General features: G+C 38.6%; 1 protein-coding gene across 3 annotated transcripts in view; it reads right to left on the bottom strand.

Moving 5' to 3' along the window:
- Positions 1-778: 778 nt before the first annotated feature.
- Positions 779-21,654, bottom strand: part of LOC112112898 (tumor necrosis factor receptor superfamily member 19) — a 109,818-nt gene continuing 88,942 nt past the window's right edge. For 2 of the 3 annotated variants that reach the window (XM_029911970.1, XM_029911971.1), the window contains 4 exons: positions 7,351-7,515; positions 6,129-6,254; positions 3,035-3,137; positions 779-1,171 (listed from right to left, as the gene is read on the bottom strand). In XM_029911970.1, the coding sequence (XP_029767830.1) occupies positions 781-1,171; positions 3,035-3,137; positions 6,129-6,254; positions 7,351-7,515 (785 nt within the window). In that variant the 3' untranslated portion in view covers positions 779-780. The remainder of the gene's footprint in view (positions 1,172-3,034; positions 3,138-6,128; positions 6,255-7,350; positions 7,516-21,654) is intronic. The other variant, XM_029911972.1, reaches the window with a different exon arrangement.

Here is a 21,654-nt window from a genome sequence, read left to right as displayed (position 1 = left end):
TTTTAAAAGTAAGAGTAGGATTAGGTACTTTATGCTCCAAATGCCATAAAATTGCTACTTTTCAGATACAGGGCACAGAAGTATTCTAAAAGAAAAATGCCCATCCAGTGGTACTGTGAACTTTTGTGATCCTTACAATGCTCTAGCAGAGACAATAGTTTCTCCCCTCCCTTCATTTTGACCTTGTTTACTCTGTACATTACACAATATTAAAAGATGCAGATTAAATTAAATTGGTTAAACATTTTATTTGTCAACAGGGAGATGTGACTGGCATAAAAAGAAGTTTGATGATCTCTTATATCTTTGTTTCTTCTTTATGCTGTAGTGGCTTCATAGAGAAGGCTTTGTGTAGCCTTTCATACAGATGAACAATGACAAGTCTGCAATTCTTATTTCATAAGCAGGGGCTTCCTATGAGTTCCACCATATAATTATTAAACTAGTTTTTGCACTTAAATTTTCACAACACTGAAAACTGTCAGTGCAACTTGTTCGTGCTGTATACAAAGGCTCAAACCCTCCATTCTGATTCACGCTATTGTTACATTGTAGTATGGGGAAAATACCATACTTTTAAAATTCACATAATGCATTTAAATTTTTGAAGATTTTGCAATTATATAATATAAATTACTCCACCAATTCTTCTATTTATATTTGTCTCAGTGTGGCTGGAGGACTTATACATTCTTATCTTGGTCTCCCTCAGAATGTACCATTCTAACAATAAACAGCTTTTCTTAATTTTTTTTTACAGATATGTATTTTACCTGATTATCAGTCTGCGGGATGATTAACTGTTTCATCACACTCTGACATTGGCAGGTTTTCAGCAGCTGATGAGTTCTGAACTAATGAAGCATCCACACATATGCTCTGTTTGGAAAGTTCAGTGGATTCTGCAAAGCTTCCAGCAGACTTAGCTGAAATAAGTACATCACGTAGATCCTGGTCATTATCTGAATCTATATTGGCCGTGTTTTCAGTCTCTGGATCGAAGGAAGTGATATCTCTTCCAGTTAGTTCTGGATAAGATTCACAGAAAGAGATGCTGTCGCAACAAGCAGGGTTTTGCATAAGAGGCCAAGCATCTGAAAGGTCTCCACAGGCAGAGTGTGAAAGAGAACCGAGGAATGCAGGAATCATTTCTCCAACCGAATTTAAAGTCCTGCAAAGAGAAAAGAAACAAGTTTGAAAAAGTTTTCCAAAGACTATGACACTAGTAAGTGTTACATTAAGAAAATTAAAAATGGGGGAGAGAGATAGCTCAGTGGTTTGAGCACTGGCCTGCTAAACCCAGGGTTGTGAGTTCAATCCTTGAAGGGGCCATTTAGGGATCTAGGGCAAAAATCTGTCTGGGAATTGGTCCTGCTTTGAGCAGGGGGTTGGACTAGATGACCTCCTGATGTTCTATGATTCTATGTTAAGCCAATACTCTGGAGGTAGCCATGTTCTGCTGGAGGAGAGATCCTCTGGCAGAGGTCTGTTGGCCTGCTCCTCAAATCTGAAGACAGCAGGGACATTGGGAACACTATGAAAGGTAGAGAGGATGTGCTGATGGTTCCTCACACTCATTTGTACTCCTTAGTAACTGTCTTCTTTAGACTTCTTCATCCCTTAAAACCAGCCTTCAAAATAGTATCTGATGTGACTAATAAGAAAGGTTTTGCTCTGTCAGAACCCAGGTCAACTGACTCAAGTTTGTGGGACATGCATCACAGGACTGAAAAAAGCCGTGTAGACGTTCCTGCTCAGGCAAGGCTGTAGGTTTCAGATCCCAGACTCCAGCTCAAGCAGGAATGTCTACACAGCTTTTATTAGCCCTGTAGCATGAGCTCCGTGAGCCTGAGTCATCTGACTCTGAGACTCTGTGCCACAGTTTTTCTTTTTACAATGTAGTTGAAGGAAAGAGACTTTTCTGGGAAAAGAAATTGGGGCAAACCCCTAATCTTATGGAAACCACCAAGGGATCTTTCATATCCTGAGAGAGTAGACCGGACTTCTATTTTTAAAGTCTTAACCAAAGACCCCACACAAACTGCATGGAACTCAATTTGTCAGCAATGGAAGGATAAAGGGGCTGAGTCAACTTGGCACTTGAACATGTAGCTGCAGAATGCCTACATGTTTTAAATTTGATGCTTAGACTACTAAGCCATATTGTATCAAGGGCAGCTATTTAAAACCACCTCTAAATTTTTAGTCACATTTGACCACAGGAACAAAACAGCTAAAGGCCAGTTAAAACCTCATATAGAAAACAATTCTGGTTAGAAAATATTCAGTGTTAAAATCTACAGTTAGGAAATATCAGATGACATCAAAAGCTTTCTATTTTTCCTCACTGTATAGGATTTGTGATGCATAAATAACTGTACCACTACTGTATTTATATTTGGCCAGATGCAAAGTTGACTAGGAGTAGATGAATAGTTAGTACTATGGGACTCATCAACATTACATTAATCCAGTACTGGGCATTTGTACATAAATGATTAAACAAAATCTCATAGCAATCTCAAAAGTACTAGAACAGATCAGCCAATTCGGAGAGCAACTTAAAGTTTCTGAACCAAAAAAATATAAACTGAGTTAATGGAGATTACAAGCCATACCACTGGCTTCCAGAATTCTGGTTCACTGTAGTAACTGTTCCAGGCAAACCAGAGGCCGGAATGAGATTACACAACATCCTGCTAGCCCATTGGGGAATAGAGGGTCACCAAAAGGCTACAGGTGGATTGGGAGAGGGGAAGAAAATCCATCTGGGGAGGAAATTAGGACACTCTCCAGATTTTATTTTACTAGTGTCCAAACTTAAGGCTTGGATCTTGTATAGTTTTTTTTCTGGGTGAAAATGCAGAATTTGTTTCACCATAACATGATTTTTTCATGAATCTGGCAAACAGGATTGCCAGCAGTTCAAAGTTTTTCATTAAGCTCCACTGGAACTTGTGTAGCCTGTATAAATATTAATTTGTCTAACGTGCAAAATAGTTAATCCTCGATACACTCTAAAAAACGGTGTTACCTTTCATAAAGTGTAGTGTGAGAGTGGAAATTGCAGCTGTGACCGCTGTGCTCCATGCTGCAGGTCTCGTCACAGCACAGTGATGGAATCAAATGAACTGGGCCTACAGAAGAAAACTTTATTTTAATAGAGGTAAAACATGTCCTCAATTAATTCACAACAGGGCCATAAGTTTAAAGTCTGTATTCTTGTAAACTTATCATTTTTTCCCAATTTTACATAAATTAATTCATGAAGATGTGAGATGTCATTGTAAAAATGGTTTTTTTTTTATTATTCCTTTAAAACCAGTGTTACCCAATCTTTTAAAAGCTGAACCTCCCCTTCAGGAAAACGAAAGCATTTGTGCCCTCCTTCAGTCCCAAGGTGGGTTAGTAAGGGCCTCGACCTACCACTACTTTAGTTCTTCATAATCTGATACTTCCTCTCCTTTCTTACATGTTTTAATGAAGAGTAAAATAGCTAACAAACGCTGACATTTCAACCGTCATCACTGGCATCTGAGTTAGCGCCTCTTGAAAAGAATGGGCAGTCCTTTCCTCATAGCTATTGTTTTAGGTTTTATTTTGAGGGTTTTCTCCACAACAGTAACATTAACAATAACAATAACTGAGAGACTTCGCTTTCATTTAAGAAAAAAATGAGTCTCTGGAGAAAAATTATAGGACTGCCCATGCACTCTCAGCTAATCTTTTGTGCCTATCCTTTGGGAAACTGCACAAAATCATTAAAGACTGTTGCATTGCATAGAATCATAGGACTGGAAGGGACCTTGAGAGGTCATCTAGTCCAGTCCCTGAACTCATGGCAGGACTAAGTATTATCTAGACCATCCCTGACAGGTGTTTGTCCAACCTGCTCTTAAAAATCTCCAATGATGGAGATTCCACAACCTTCCTAGGCAATTTACTTCAGTGCTTAACCACCTTGACAATTAGGAAGTTTTTCCTAATGTCCAACCTAAACAACCCTCACTGCAATTTAAGCCCATTGCTTCTTGTCATAGCCTCAGAGGTTAAGAAGAACAATTTTTCTCCGTCCTCCTTGTAATAACCTTTTATGTACTTGAAAACTGTTATCATGTCCCCTCTAAGTCTTTTCTTTTCCAGACTAAACAAACCCAATTTTTTCAATTTTCCCTCAGAGGTCATGTTTTCTAGGCCTTTAATCATTTTTTGTTGCTCTTCTCTGGACTTTCTCCAATTTGTCCACATCTTCCCCGAAATGTGGCACCCAGAACTGGACACAATACTCCAGTTGAGGCCTAATCAGCGCAGAGTAGAACAGAAGAATTACTTCTCGTGTCTTGCTTACAACACTACTGCCAATACATCCCAGAATGATGTTTGCTTTTTTTGCAACTATGTTACACTGTTGACACATATTTAGCTTGTGATCCACTATGACCCCCAAGATCCCTTTCCATAATACTCCTTCCTAGGCAGTCATTTCCCATTTTGTATCTGTGCAAGTGATTGTTCCTTTCTAAGTGGAGTACTTTGCATTTGTTCTTATTGAATTTCATCCTATTTACTTGAGACCATTTCTCCAGTTTGTCGAGATCATTTTGGATTTTAATCCTGTCCTCCAAAGCACTTGCAGTCCCTCTCAGCTTGGTATCATCCACAAACTTTATAAGTGTACTCTCTATTCCATTATCTAATTCATCGATGAAGATATTGAACAGAACCAGACCCAGAACTGATCTCTGCAGGACCCAATTTGATATGCCCTTCCAGCTTGACTGTGAATCACTGATAATTACTCTCTGAGAACAGTTTTCCAACCAGTTATGCACACATCATATGGTAACTCCATTTAAGTTGTATTTCCCTAGTTTGTTTATGAGAAGGTCACATGAGACAGTATCAAAAGCCTTACTAAAGTCAAGATATACCACATCTACCTACCACTTCCCCCCTATCCACAAGGCTTGTTACTTCAACATACGCACAATGGGCCACAGTTAAGGTTACTCATGCAGTAAAGAGGCAGGGCACTGAGCTGCCATGCTGTGGGTAGCAATTTAATATTGGTACAGGCCAGCAATAAATTACTATCCTTCTGAAGCAATCCTTGAACTGTTCGCTCTTTCTTTCCTTCTTTTACACATTCATCCTTGGGCAGAGACCAATGTCTGTAAAATTTCAGTCTAAAATGAAAAGTTTTAGTAAACTCTGAGCCACTAGAAACAGGGGATAAGAGAGGAAATTATTATGCTGACACTATAATGGTAATTACAAATGTACATAGAAAAACAGATCTCTTAGTATGGTGTTAGATGATATAACCTATCAGTACCATGTGGTGATTTTAACTGTGTCTATACTGATATTAGTTTACCACATGTGAATAACTTTGAATGTTCAAGCCTCCTTGGTAGGTTTACACTATAATTAAGATCCCTCAGCTGGCCCATGGGTATCGGGCTAAGGGGCTGTTTAACTGCAATGTAGACATTCGGGCTCATGTGAGATGGGAGGGTCCCAGAGCTCAGCGTGCAGCTCAAAGTCCTGTGAGCCCTAGTCAGCTGGCATGGGCCAGCTGTGGGTGTCTTACTGCAGTGTAGACATATTCTTAATGTAACCTTGGGATTAGGTTCACTGTGAAAATGCTGAAGTTCAGGCTGACTGATCACACACATCAATTTAAATCTCAAAGCCTGAGCTAACAGTACATTTTAGGAGCAACAGGAAACAAACATGTCTAAACAGACCTGCAGAAGAGTTCTGTGTAAGCTCGAAAGCTTGTTTATTTCACCAACAGAAGTTGGTCCAATAAAAGATATTACCTCATCCACCTTGTCTCTCACATGTCTAAACTGGCAGATTATTTACATGAAGGATCAACTGACCCAAAACAATAAAACAAAACCTACCTCAACAGTTTCTGGAAAATTCTAGGCCTATAATGAGAAGGCCACTTTCTTTTAACACTTACAATCAATCCTAACCTTAAGAAAGACTGATAATGTCCTACCATAACTAGGAAACCAACCAAAGCAACTCATCTGCTAGATGAAAGCTCAGCATTCCATGTGTTCCTTATGTTTAGACTTCTCATTTCCATAAGGCCTTATGGAGACCTAACTTACCACATGTCTGTGATGCATCTCGTTGACACTGACAACATGTTCTGTGAGCATATTCATTAAGCCGGGGTCTATCAAAACACGACAGTTCAGAACCATTGTAATGAATATCCTGTGATCTCATAGACCCTTTGAGTAAAATTGAAGAGAAAATGTATCAGTATGCTGTATTTGTTTTTGTTCACAATTTTTTATACTTATGGAGTATTTGAACATTATAGTTCACAAAATGTTCACATTTCTAGTTTCATAGATTTTAGACCAGAAGGGCACCTTATGATCATGTGGTCTGATCTCTTGCATAACACAGGCCATTGTATTCTTGCACTGAGCCCAAGAAATTGTGGTTCAACTAGAATCTCTTCTAGAACGACATCTGATCTTGATTTAAAGACTTCAAGTGATTAAGAATACATCACTTTCCTTAGTAAGATCTTCCAATGGTTAATTACCTTTACTAGTAAAAATGTATGCAGTATTTTCCATTTGAATATTTTTAGCTTCAGCCACTGGATATTTATTTTGTCTTTATTTGCTAGATTACAGAGCCCTCTACTATAAGCAATCTCCACCCAATGTAGGTACTTATGGACCATGGTGAAGTCACCTTTTAAATTTCACTACAGTAAGTTTAACGGATTGAACTCCTTAAAACTCATTATAAGATCAGCCCTCAAATAATTCTGGCAGCTCTTCTATGAACCTTCTCCAATTTTTCAATGAGTGGCCTCACCAATACCATATACAGAGGTAATATCTCCCTACTCCTACCTGATATTTCCTCTTTATACATCTAAGGATCATTTAAAGTCATTTTTATCTTAATTAAAGATATTTTTAAAATGAGGGCAAAATATCATGCTTTAAGTTTGCTCTCATTTTAATGTTAATTTTAAGCAATCTGAAAATATGGATGAAATGTTGACAAAATTATTAATTAAAAACATAGCTGATTAAGGCATTTCATTCATCTTGAATATGTCTATAAATATAGATAAATCCTTAGTGACAAACTTGGGATTTTTTCTTCAATAATATAGTAATATTAGTACTGAAATTTTAAAGCGACAAGTCTCTCATTGTACATTTTGTACTATTTTAAACAGGCTTACATTCACACCATATTGCCAAAGGCTTGACCCTGCAAAGGGATCTGTTGTACTGCACAATCTTGTTACTCTTAAAACAAACAAACAAACAAACAAAAAAATAGTTGGAAACTCACAGCTTTGCTTCTTCTCCATAAACTGTCTCTTACAGTAAATAACACAGAGGATGAGAAGAGCTAAGAGCACTGTGGCCAGTGCACTGCATATAACAGCTGCTAGAGCAGTATCCCGAGGACTGGAAGCAGTTGATGGGATCTTCACAAGATTCACTTTGATAGTACCTAAAATATAATTAAGCACATAGGTAAGGCATGCTGTGTGGACAGTTTAGGTATATGGAAAATCCAAGAAATATAACTAGAACAGGCTCTTAGCACAGAAAAAAAAGGACTTTCCATCTGCTAATGTATCAACAGCAAAGTTGTATAACTAATATTAATATAGCTTATCCTCAGTTATGTTACTTACTCTCAATTACGCTGCCAGGTGCAGACACTTATAAAATAGCACAATCGGTTAAATGGGCATATAATGAATTGTAGCCGCATACATATAGACACCCTGGTTGTCAGGGAGGATTGAACCAGGACCTTTAGCACCAAAACACAGGCCTTTGCTACTTGAGCTACAGGAAAATTTGTCTAGCTTTGAGAAAGTAGCTAATTGTATAGTTAAAGGGACCACCCACTAGCAGGAGTTACAGTCACACACTAGGCCATTTTTTTCATGCTCCCCTGTTAAGGAATCTTGTTGTCAGTTAGAGGTCCACAGGAATTCAAGTCCATTAGAAGCACCATTTTGTCCTAAACTTGGTTGCATATACACACAGACACCAAGGCTGTCAGAAGGATCAAACTCCAGATTTTCAACTGTGATGGGACTTTATGTACACATAGTGATGGTTTGTTATACACAGATTACAACTCTGTATGAATCTACATTAATTCCATAAACTTTCATGAGGAAAAAAACAGACGTTTGAGCTTTTATCTGACTGCAAGTTTTTAAAAAGCCCAACAAACCACATTTTATTAACTTACGAAAACATGTAGAATGTGCCTAGTCCTGAAAACATCCTTGGTTAAAACTGAAAGACTATAATTTCCTGAGAAATGATCCATAGTAATAATTTTCAGTTGGGAGATCAAGGCCTGCCAGAATACGATAAAATCACTAATCAAGACTTACATGTAATAGGTTGTTATCCTAAGTTTGCAACATGATAATAAGAGAGAACAGGATCCTTAGATTGTTTGAACTATCAAAGCATATTACTTTTAAAATACATTTTTCTAGACCAAGGCCTGATCTACACTTAAAAGTTAGGTCAACATAGCTCTGGTACTCAGGGGTGTGAGTTTTTCACACCCCTGAGCACCATAGCTATGCCAATCTAACCCCCAGGAGTAAATATGGTTAGTTCAATGGAAATTGCTTCTGTCGACCAAGCTACTGCTGCTTAAGAAGGTGGATTATCTACCCCTTCCACCACTGTAGGAAGCATCTACATGGCATATTAATGTAGCACCTGTAGCGTAGACATGGCCTGAGTATAGTATTTCCAATGTACACATCAGTAGGGTTTCTGGACACCAAGTATTTAAAAAAAAATCCCAGGCCCTCTTAGATCAGTCATATTAACAATTGTATTGGCCACAAAACAAATTGGTGTTACTATTAAATATTATGTTCATTCTGACCAACTGCAAGTCTGCAGAGAACATGCTTTTTGACTAAGAAAACATTGACCTCTAGGCAAATGGTTAATTGGAAGTTTTAAAAATTCCTTAAGGAGTGACCATTTCCTTGGGGCTTCAGGAGGCTTGTAGTGAGTGCTATGTCAGGGAAGGAGAGAGGATTTGGCCAGAGTGAAGAGGGGGTCAGCTCAGATGTCCTGGAACAGAGGGAAGGCTTTTAGTGGAGGATTAGCTATTGAAAGTCTGGAAATTAATTGTTTTCATATAATTACAACATTCTAGTAGGCCTTGAGGCTGCATTAGGAGCTGCTAGTATGGATCTGTGTACTCATGCAAAGTCTCACTGTAATCAGTGGGACTCTGCAGAGGAACAGGGTCCATGCTAGGGGATCCCTATGCAAGGCTAGGGTATAAGACAAAATGTGGGTCTTTCTTGTACCATTGTGTCTTGCCAAAGGATAACAGGTTTTTTTTTAAAGTCATGTCTCAAAACTCATGTCCATGAAGATGTTAAAGGAATACTACTCCATGAATTTTCCATGCTTACTGATTGTATAGGTTGAAACTTTTTCCTTGTACTGAAATCACAGTCTTTTTTATTATTATGGCACATGGTCTATCTATTGTTTAGATTTCAGATGATGGGATAAAGGCATTTCCCTTCATTAGTTTACAGCAGGGTTACAGAATGTTAGGAACCATTAGGAAAGGGATAGATAATAAGACAAAAAATATCATAATACCACTATATAAATCCATGGTACACCCACACCTTGAATACTGTGTGCAAAAATGATATATTAGAAATGGAAAAGGTACAGAGAAGGACAACAAAAATGATTACGGGTATGGAACAGCTTCCATATGAGGAGAGATTAAAAAGATAGGGACTATTCATCTTGGAAAAGAGACGACTAAGTAGGGATATGATAAAATCATGAACGGTGTGGAGAAAGTGAATAAGGAAGTGTTATTTAGCCTTTCACATGACACAAGAACCAGGGGTCACCCAATGAAATTAATAGGCAGCAGGTTTAAAACAAAAGGAAGTACTTCTTCACACAACATAGAGTTAATCTGTGGAACTCATTGCCAGGGAATGTTGTGAAGACCAAAACTATACCTGGATTCCATAAAGAATTAGATAAGTTCATGGAGAACAAGTCCATCAATGGCTATTAGCCAAGATGGTCAGGGATGTGACCCCATCCTCTGGGTGTCCCTAAATCGCTGACTGCCAGATGCTGGGACTGGACGACAGGGGCTGGATCACTTGATGATTGCTTTGTTCTGTTCATTCCCTCTGAAGCATCTAGCATTGGCCACTGTCAGAAGACAGGATACTGGGCTAGATGGACCATTGGTCTGACCCAATATGGCTATTCTTATGTACTTACACTCTTATTTGAGCCCCACAAACTTAATGGCCCAGATTAAGTGAACCACTGAAGCATGTGATTACCTTTAAGCTTGTGCTTAAGTTATAGGACTTAAGTACATGCTTAAATGTTTTCTGGGATAGAGATGGATTTAATCACATGCTTAAAGTTAAGCACATACTTAAGTGCTTTGCTGAACTGGTGCCAATATGCTGTTAAAAAACAATAACTGGGAGAACGGGGAGGGAAGACCCTACAGTGAGATTCTGGAAAGAACACAATGTTGTACATTATTAAAAATAAACTTTAAAAAGGCACTTTATTTCAGAAAAAAAATATTGCATTTAGTTTTCAAACTCTGAGTTCCAGTATATCCTAGGACAGGGATCAGCAACCTTTGGCACGCGTCTCGCCAGGGTAAGCCACCTGGCGGGCTGGGCTGGTTTGTTTACCTGCTGCGTCCGCAGGTTCGGCCGATCGCGGCTCCCACTGGCCGTGGTTTGCCGCTCCAGGCCAATGGGGGCTGCGGGAAGCGGCACGGGCCGAGGGATGTCAGCACCAAGGGTACTAAGTTTCAGAATTCTATGTAATGTATTCCATTAGTCAGATACATATTGAGTCAAATCATTGTTAACTAGTAGGAGTTGTATTGATTAAAACAATGTTAATTATGGCTTCATTTAGAGCAAAATGGCACAGTGCGTGATGTGCTACATCTTAATGTTTAGGTTAAAACCCTGAATAGACTAGAGATAAAAATGAATTCAAATGTCTTAGCCCACACATTAGAATAATAAGGGTGTTGCTGATCAAGACAGAAACATTGGCATGACTATAAATAGAAGTTTCCACTTTAGCTGTCCATTCTATATTTGGTTCAAATGAGTGCTAATAACTTTAGTTTGAAAAGAATTCAATTTGCAAATGTTTAAAAACATGAGTATGCTCATTTAAAGGAGAACAAACAAAACAAACAACACCCCTCCAAGCTCTCCTGCCCTACTCTCCACCAAACAGAAAAAACACAAAATTGATAAGACATTACAAGTACTATAAAGATATAACATCTTTGGAAAAAAGAAATAATCCTGATCATATTTCTGAATCTTCCCACAAATAAAAGATTGACTGCTTTCTCCTGATCTTTGAGTAAGAGGTAAGAAACGTTATTAAACATGACCAGAGACTGTGGTAAACACTGGAAAGACTGTCTCCTAACATCTGCAAAAGGACAGCCATTTGTGTGCATGGACTAGATCCAAAAGTTCATCATGTCAAACCACATTTTTCAAATATGCTCCAACTGCTGACTTTGAAGCATTTTGTTTCCAAGTTGGTGCCCCACACAGTTTTTCAAAGAAATGTACCAAGAACCCTTGGGGGTGGAGGGTAGAAATACAACTATACACATATTCATCATTTGTTGAGAAATCTTGCAATACTTGTTTATAAATAGAAAGCTTTAGAACTTAATTTCTTCTTTTTCAAGCCCACTTCTACCACAATACATATTTTTAAATGACTCCAATTGTTGACAGAGTCAGTGTACCGATAGGAAACAGCATCTTCTTGGGTGCTATTTGAATATTAAAAGATTTTTTTAAAAGGCTTTATATACTTAACCCTACCTAAACTGAAATAGGGACACAAAAATATGCCTTTCCACATGTAAATCTGGAACATCCAGAAAAATCCAGTGGCAAAGAGAATATATAATTGTTAATGTGGGTATAATGTTGGCAGCAATGACTTGTTTGGGACTTTTTGTTTCTAGGAGCTCATTTTGCATCCTCTGACATCTGAGGACGTTTACTGCCCATCTATTTTTTTCAAGGACCGCCATATTTTCTTCATTTTGTTGCAGGGCTGCCATCCCTTGAATCAAAGTCATGTCATGTTTGCACAAGGACTTGGTAGGATGCCATGCAGAGCAGAACAAGTTATTTTTTTGACTTCATATTTGGGTTTGATTTGTACTTTGGGCCAAATTCTTTTCCTGAAAAATTTTTATGAACAAGGATTGAATATTTTGGGATGGTTTTCTGTTCAGATCCAAATATGAACGATAGCCTTAAAGCTTATGTAAATCCTTTCCAAAATGTATTCAAGGTATCCAATAACTTCTTCCTTTGAAAAGCTTGTGAATCTTACTCTATTTCCTGTACTCTATTAGGAAATTTATTTTTACTAGTGTTTAGTTTAACTATTTAAAATATTGAATGTATTAGAATAGGCTGAATATTAACCATTTAAAATTTGGCTGCAGCCAAGATAGAAATCAGAGGATCACACTCCACACTCAAATTTCAGAATATTCACTTTTTCCTTGAATTCTCTATTTCATGGTAGGATAACAGATTCAGATCCTGTACTTCAAAGTTCTAATTTCACAGAGGTCTGTATGCCCATATATATTTCTACAATGCATGCTTGTATTATCATGTGTGTGCAGACTAATAAGATTCAAAGTTCTTACAAAACTATAGACTGAAAAGCCTTCAGAAATCACAAATATTTATTTTGGTTGATAAAAATGTACACATTTGTTACGGTTTTAATTAGAAAAGATTTTTCTGCAAAAACAAAAGGATACAGTATAAGCTAACTAGAACTGTACATGATGGATGGGCCTGATTCTGTATTCCTTACTTGAGTAATCCTCATACAAAATCAAGAGGGTTGCTTGCATCAGAGGGCTAGATTGGCAACTTGATGTGCCAGCCCTTTCCTGACACAGCTATTTCCTCCTTTGCACTGGTTCAACTGTACTGGCTGTCATATGGAAGGGAGGGATGGAACCAAAGCTTGCATGGACACATAGGATGGCTCATGACTGAGCCCAGAAAGATTACTCATAAGAGTTGCAAAACTGCAGCTCAACATTGTTACTGCAAAGGGATGCAACAATTAGATTATTAACTATCGCTAATGTTCTATGCAGTACTCATCATGCAAAGAGGAAAACATACTTTAAAAAGGGACCTGTGCTTTTATTGTATTGCTTTAAACATTTTTTGCAACCACTGAAGATAGTAAAGGTGTTGTTTAGTTTCCTCACTTCTGTCTATTAACAGGATATTTGCTTTATTATCAATATCACAATACACTACACTTTCTTGAAAGTAATGGTTTACTCTTAATTTTTGTCCACTCTCCATCTAGATAGCTTTGTACAACAGATATTTTATTGTATTTTAAATACAAATAGTTCAATCTATAAATATGACTGATGAGTCTGAATGTCAGCTGTAGCTATGGCCTTTTGCCTCCCCAGATTTTTTTTGTCTTTATTGACTCAGATCAAAATGAAACTCTTGTGGTGTTCAAATAATTTAGCTCCTACAGAAAGCTGGAATTTCCCTGCCAAAACATTCCATCGCTGATTGGATTCAGTACAATTATTGAGCAAAACAGGTCCTCCCTCTTCTTGGGCGGCATCTGAATTAAGATTTCTTTCCATGCTAGCTGAAATTCTCCAGATAGGCAAAACTAGATTATTTGTAAGATTAGACTAATTAAAAAAGAATGATCAAAATAAACCTGTATGAGGCATTTAAATTTTTAAGACAAAAGTTAGACAGTGTGAGGAACAATCACATGAAAATTCAAGAGATAGATCAGTTACTTCTGAGTTAAGAGAATAAAGCAAAAATAGGATACACGAATCCAGCAATTTTCAGATTTATCTTCACATGAATTTGAATGTAAGAATAAACACAAACACATAAAATGGCTGCTACCATATAACATGTCCTTGTTGATCTCAGACATGCATGTACCTGTTCCTCCTTTGGTGGCCAAATTTTTACTTTTATCTTGTGGATTCAGAGGCCTGAGAGCTGAAGAAGCTAAGGAAGAATAGTAAAAGGCCAATATGGCTCTACCAGGAACTTTTTAATGGCCTGAAAATCAATAAGGAATTACAAAAAAAGTTGAAACGTAGACAAATTGCTAAGGAGAATGTCATAAATATAAAGGGAAGGGTAACCATCTTTCTGTATACAGTACTATAAAATCCCTCCTGGCCAGAGGCACAAAATCCTTTTACCTGTAAAGGGTTAAGAAGCTCAGGTAGTTAGCTGGCACCTGACCAAAAGGACCAATAAGGGGACAAGATACTTTCAAATCTGGGGAGCGGGGAAAGGCTTTGTTATGTCTGTTCTTTGTCTGTCTGTTCTGTGTGCTTGCCAGAGACAGATCAAGAAAGCAAGCAATCCAACTCCATTAGTATTAGTAATTACTAGCGAAGGAATGCATTAGCTTATTTTTATTTTGGCTTGTGATTTCCTTTGTCTAAGAGGGTGGTTTATACCTGGTTTTGTAACTTTAAAGTTTTGCCTAGAGGGGAGATCCTCTGTGTTCTTGAGTCTTTTGTTATTCTGTAAAGTACTTACCATCCCGATTTTACAGAGGTAATTCTTTTACCTTTTCTTTAATTAAAATTCTTCTTTTAAGAACCTGATTGATTTTTCATTGTTTTAAGATCCAAGGGTTTGGGTCTGTGTTCACCTGTACCAATTAGTGAGGATATTATTCTCAAGCCTGCACAGGAAAAGGGGTGTAGGGGCTTGGGGGGATATTTGGGGAAGGTAGGGCTCCAAGTGGCCCTCCCAAAATGTTTGTTTAAATCACTTGGTGGTGGCAGCGTTACCTAATCCAAGGTACAAGGAAGGATTTGTGCCTTGGGAAGTTTTTAACCTAAGCTGGTAGACATAAGCTTAGGGGGTCTTCATGCGGGTCCCCACGTCTGTACCCTAAAGTTCAGAGTGGGGAGGGAACCCTGACAGAGGAGTACAAAATAATAGCACAAGCATGTAGAAACAAAATCAGAAAGCCTAAAGCACAAAATGAGTTTCACTTAGCAAGGGACATCAAAAGCAATAAGAATAGGTTCTTTAAATACATTAGGAGCAAGAGAAAGATGAAGGAAAATATAGGTCCTCTACTTAGTGGGGAAGGAGAGCTAATAACTGATTCATCAAGAAAGCAGAGGTGTTTAATGCCTATTTTGCTTCAGTCTTCAATAATAAGGTTAATGGTGACCAGATACTCAACACAATATTACTGTAATCAAGGAACTAGCTGAAGTAATCACAGCACCATTAACAATTAGCTTTGAGAACTCCTGGAGGATGGGTGAAGACCCAGAAGACTGAAGGGCAAACACTGCACCTATCTTTAAAAATGAGAACAAAGAGGACTCAGGGAATTATAGACCCGTCAGAGTAACTTCAATACCTGGAAAGAACAAATTATAAAAAAAAAAAAAAAAAACCCAAGCCCCCTCAATTTGTAACCACCTGGAGGATAATAGAGTTTTAAGGAATAGCCAGCATGGATTTGTCAAGAACAAATGATCCCAAATCAATCTGATTTCTTTCTTTGACAGGGTTACTGTGCAAGTGGATAGGGAGGAGGCAGTATACGTGATAAATCTTGATTTTAGTAAGCCTTTGAAACAGTCCCACATTACATTCTTATAAGCAAACTAGGGAAATATGGTGTAGATGAAATAACTATAAAGTGGGTGCATAACTGGTTGAGCGACTGTACTCAATGAGTAGTTCGCAATGGTTTGCTGTCAAACTGGGAGGGAATTATCTAGCAAGGTCCCGCAGGGATCAATCCTGGGTCTGATACTATTCAATATTTTCATTAATGATTTGGATAACGGAGTGGAGAGTAGGCTTATAAAATCCGCAGGTGACACCAAGCTGGGAGGGGATGCAAGCACTTTGGAAGACAGAATTAAAATTCAAAGCAACCTTGACAAATTGGAGAATTGGTCTGAAATCAAATGCACAACTTCAAAATGGGGAATAAATGGCTAGGTGGTAGTATTGCTGAAAAGGATTTGGGGATTATAGTGGATAATAAATTGAATGAGAGTCAACAATGTTATGCAGCTGTGAAAAGGCTGATATTATTCTGGGGTTTATTAAGAAGAGTGTTGTATATAAGACATGGGAGGTAATTATCTCTCAGTACTCGGCACTGGTGAGGCCTCACCTGGAGTACTGTGTCCAATTTTGAGCACCACACTTTAGGAAAGATGTAGACAATTGGAGAGAGTCCAGAGGAGAGCAACAAAAGTGATAAAAAGGTTCATAAAGCCTGACGTATGAGTAAAGGTTTAAAACTGGGCATGTTTAGTCTTGAGAAAAGAAGACTGAAGGGAAACCTGATAACAGTCTTCAAATAAGTTAAGGGCTCTTATAAAGAAGAGGTGATCAATTGTTCTCCATGTCCACTGAAGGTAGGACAAGCAGTAATGGGGTAATCTGCAGTAAAAGAGATTTAGGTTAGATATTATGAAAAACTAACTAAATATAGAATCATAGAATATCAGGGTTGGAAGGGACCTCAGGAGGTCATGTAGTCCAACCCCCTGCTCAAAGCAGGACCAATTCCCAACTAAATCATCCCAGCCAGGGCTTTGTCAAGCTGGGCCTTAAAAACCTCCAAAGAAGGAGACTCCACCACCTCCCTAGGTAACGCATTCCAGTGCTTCACCACCCTCCTAGTGAAAAAGTTTTTCCTAATATCCAACCTAGACCTCCCCCACTGCAACTTGAGACCATTGCTCCTTGTTCTGTCATCTGCCACCACTAAGAACAGCCGAGCTCCATCCTCTTTGGAACTCCCCCTCAGGTAGTTGAAAGCAGCTATCAAATCCCCCCTCATTCTTCTCTTCTGGAGACTAAACAATCCCAGTTCCCTCAGCCTCTCTTCATAAGTCATGTGCTCCAGGCCCCTAATCATTTTTGTTGCCCTCCGCTGGACTCTTTCCAATTTTTCCACATCCTTCTTGTAGTGTGGGGCCCAAAACTGGACACAGTATTCCAGATGAGGCCTCACCAATGTCGAATAAAGGGGAACAATCACGTTCCTCGATCTGCTGGCAATGCCCCTACTTATACAGCCCAAAATGCCGTTAGCCTTCTTGGCAACAAGAGCACACTGTTGACTCATATCCAGCTTCTCGTCCACTGTGACCCCTAGGTCCTTTTCTGCAGAACTGCTACCCAGCCATTCGGTCCCTAGTCTGTAGCAGTGCATGGGATTCTTCCGTCCTAAGTGCAGGACTCTGCACTTGTCCTTGTTGAACCTCATCAGGTTTTTTAGGGCCCAATCCTCTAATTTGTCTAGGTCCCTCTGTATCCGATCCCTACCCTCTAGTGTATCTCCCACGCCTCCCAGTTTAGTGTCATCTGCAAACTTGCTGAGAGTGCAGTCCACACCATCCTCCAGATCATTAATAAAGATATTAAACAAAACCAGCCCCAGGACCGACCCTTGGGGCACTCCGCTTGAAACCGTCTGCCAACTAGACATGGAGCCATTGATCACTACCCGTTGAGCCCGACAATCTAGCCAGCTTTCTATCCACCTTACAGTCCATTCATCCAGCCCATACTTCTTTAACTTGGCGGCAAGAATACTGTGGGAGACCGTATCAAAAGCTTTGCTAAAGTCAAGGAATAACACATCCACTGCTTTCACCTCATCCACAGAGTCAGTTATCTCATCATAGAAGGCAATTAGGTTAGTCAGGCATGACTTGCCCTTGGTGAATCCATGCTGACTGTTCCTGATCACTTTCCTCTCCTCTAAGTGTTTCATAATTGATTCCTTGAGGACCTGCTCCATGATTTTTCCAGGGACTGAGGTGAGGCTGACTGGCCTGTAGTTCCCCGGATCCTCCTTCTTCCCTTTTTTAAAGATGGGCACTACATTAGCCTTTTTCCAGTCATCCGGGACCTCCCCCGATCGCCATGAGTTTTCAAAAATAATGGCTAATGGCTCTGCAATCTCATCCGCCAACTCCTTTAGCACCCTCGGATGCAGCGCATCCGGCCCCATGGACTTGTGCACGTCCAGTTTTTCTAAATAGTCCCGAACCACTTCTTTCTCCACAGAGGGCTGGTCACCTTCTCCCCATACTGTGCTGCTCAGTGCAGTAGTCTGGGGGCTGACCTTGTTCGTGAAGACAGAGGCAAAAAAATCATTGAGTACATTAACTTTTTCCACATCCTCGGTCACTAGGTTGCCTCCCTCATTCAGCAAGGGGTCCACACTTTCCTTGACTTTCTTCTTGTTGCTAACATACCTGAAGAAACCCTTCTTGTTACTCTTAACATCTCTTGCTAGCTGCAACTCCAAGTGTGATTTGGCCTTCCTGATTTCACTCCTGCATGCCTGAGCAATATTTTTATACTCCTCCCTGGTCATTTGTCCAATCTTCCACTTCTTGTAAGCTTCTTTTTTGCGTTTAAGATCAGCAAGGATTTCACTGTTTAGCCAAGCTGGTCGCCTGCCATATTTACTATTCTTTCTACACATCGGGATGGTTTGTTCCTGCAACCGCAATAAGGATTCTTTAAAATACAGCCAGCTCTCCTGGACCCCTTTGCCCTTCATGTTATTCTCCCAGGGGATCCTGCCCATCTGTTCCCTGAGGGAGTCAAAGTCTGCTTTTCTGAAGTCCAGGGTCCGTATTCTACTGCTCTCCTTTCTTCCTTGTGTCAGGATCCTGAACTCGACCATCTCATGGTCACTGCCTCCCAGGTTCCCATCCACTTTTGCTTCCCCTACTAATTCTTCCCTGTTCGTGAGCAGCAGGTCAAGAAAGGTATTTAAGCTCTGGAGTAGGATTCCAAAGGAGGCTGTGGAATCCCCATAATAGGAGGTTATTCAAAGCAGGTTGGACAAACACCTGCCAGGGATGGTATAGATTTGTTTGGTACTGCACAGCACAGGGGGCTGGACCTGATATTACTTCTCAAGGTGTCTTCCAGGCCTATATTTCTATGATTCTAGAAACAAAGTGGATTAATTATATCTCTAAGAGGAATCAGATCCATGTTATTAATACTGCTATTATGCCAATAAAGTTTTGTACCTAGGCTGAAACCCTACATCATCATTCATGGCATCCTTCATTTTAACTGAATTAAGAAATGTTTGTTCTCAGTACACAAGCAGCTTAAGTCATTCTTTCCCCCTTCTATTGTATTTTTAAAGATTATCATAACATACAATAAAAATAAAAATTTCAGACAAAAGCAGCGCATAATACACAGAAAACAACAATACCACATTAGGCGTACAAAGAGAAATGGGTTTGACTAGTCAAAGCAGTTACATGGATAGTTTTAAAATAGGAATAATATCATCAGATCACTTCAGCAGGATGTTGTGAAGATAAATTCATTAATGATTTTGACGCCCTTGCATATTTTGGTGAAAGCAGCAAAGAAAAGCCCATAAAGAAGTTATTAATTTTGTATTCTGTGCAGGGTTTATATGGAGTATGGTAAATAAAGCGTGGGGTCAAGCATGGAATGATGAAAATAAAAAGAAATATTGAATTAAAGACTATTCTGTGCTTTCTGCCCATCCTGTGCACTAAATGAGGCAGAGGTCCTATGGAAAAAGACCATGTAATAATGGAATTTAAACTGTATTGTAATGCATATGTACACAGGAGCCAAATTAAGGGTCCATGGGCAAATTGAGTACTAGCATTTCCTAACTTTGGTGTGCTTGACTTTACAACCTTAATGTTCTTTGAATGTAGTTTAATTTTGTACATAATAATTTCATCAAATAACACTGGGAAATTTATTTGTTAAGTGGGTTGAATGGAAAAAGAAAAATAATCAATACAACAACATTATTTTTTCTCATAAAATTCCTCAATCTCCTGCAATTTCACGTCAAGGAACAAAAAAAGGTAAACTAAAGTATAAGGGATGAGAAAGACTAAGTATAAGAAAGAACAATAAAATCAGTGTGTGTCAAATTTGCAATCTGCCTCAAACCCATCTGTAAATTTCCCATCACACATTTACATATATTTTTATTAGAACTATAAAAATATGTGTACATTAGTTTTGTGCATGTAAGATTATAGGCTGCTTTTTGAAAATTTGGTTCTACTTTTTTTTTGTAGTAAAAGCTGCATTTTCTGTCCTAGAAGAATTCATAGAATACTATTACAGTCACAGAAGGTTACACCCAATATGGTCCTCACTAAAACATGGATATGACAATATAGTAAAAGGCAAAAGTTAAGTGAACTTCAGCACTTAATCTCATTCACAATCATTTCCAAAATTTAAACCCACACTATTATGGCAATAATGTCTTCTACAAGCAGAAAGAATCTGTAATGACAGTGAAGAGGGGAAAAAGTGAGAGTGCTTGCAGGTTCAAATTCAAGATATTAAAATAAGACACTAGAACAAAGAGATAATAGAATTTCCTATCAAAAACTTGTCTGAATCTGATATGAAGAAACTGGCAAGAGAGCTTTTAACTTCTTAAAATATATAACCCCTCTGGAAAAGTATTCCTCTTTTTTTTTCAAACCTTTCAAATTACTTTTTTCCTTTTCTCCCCAATAAAGCAAAAGGACGCAATCAAAGTGACAAGGTAATGTTTGCATACCACAGGGGTCTTCGAGGAATTTTTAATATTAATTTCACAGGAATATAAAATACTTTTGTGATTTTCAAAAGAAAGTTGAATGTCTTGGTTAAATTAGTTTCCAATAATAGAGACTACCAAATTCCGCTATTTCAGTGAATCTTAATATTCTCATACTGAAATTCTCAGACAGAATTTCAATAATATAACAGAGCATTGGCCTTTATCTGTAGCTTGAGCATTATTACTTAAATTTCCAGGACCAGATTATGAAGCCTGTACTCACACGTTGCTGAGTAGTCCCACTTCCGTGAATAACTACCCACTGCTGTGAGAAATGGCCCCACAATCTGACCTTCAATGTCTAGTACTATGTCCCACTACAGGGATTCAGCTCTGCAATTATGCTCTTGCTGTCTGTTTGGGAAGAAATCTTTTAGAGAGCCCTTGCCAGTGGAACTAGCTCCAGTGAACCCCCAGGCCTCATTTTTAGCAATCTTCAGGACACAAAATAGGTCTCACCTGTTTATGCAAGCTTACTCATGGTATTGACTACTAAAGAAAGAGTTCTGCTTTTATTATATATTCTTTACAGTAAGAAGCTAATAATGCAAACAGTTTAAGCTTAATATACATAATCAGAATATCATATCAATAGAGATTAAAAAACTAAGTAATCCACACAACCCTCAACTAAAGTAGTTAAGCATTATCTTCACTTTACAGCTCAAGAAACTGAGGCAGAGAAGTGAAGTGACTAACCCTATACCAGACAGTGAATCAGCGTCAGAGCTGACATTTGAAATCAGTATTTTCTGACTCCCTATTTGTTACATTAATACCTATCCCTTTTTGTCCCTTTCTACTTTACACCACGTTAGCAATATTGGGACTCTGGCTGCCAATGGCATTT

Source organism: Terrapene carolina, unplaced genomic scaffold, assembly GCF_002925995.2.
Source record: "Terrapene carolina triunguis isolate 2854851 unplaced genomic scaffold, T_m_triunguis-2.0 Scaffold139, whole genome shotgun sequence".
Classification (NCBI taxonomy): Eukaryota; Metazoa; Chordata; order Testudines; family Emydidae; genus Terrapene; species Terrapene triunguis.
This window is presented reverse-complemented; position numbering and strand designations above follow the sequence as displayed.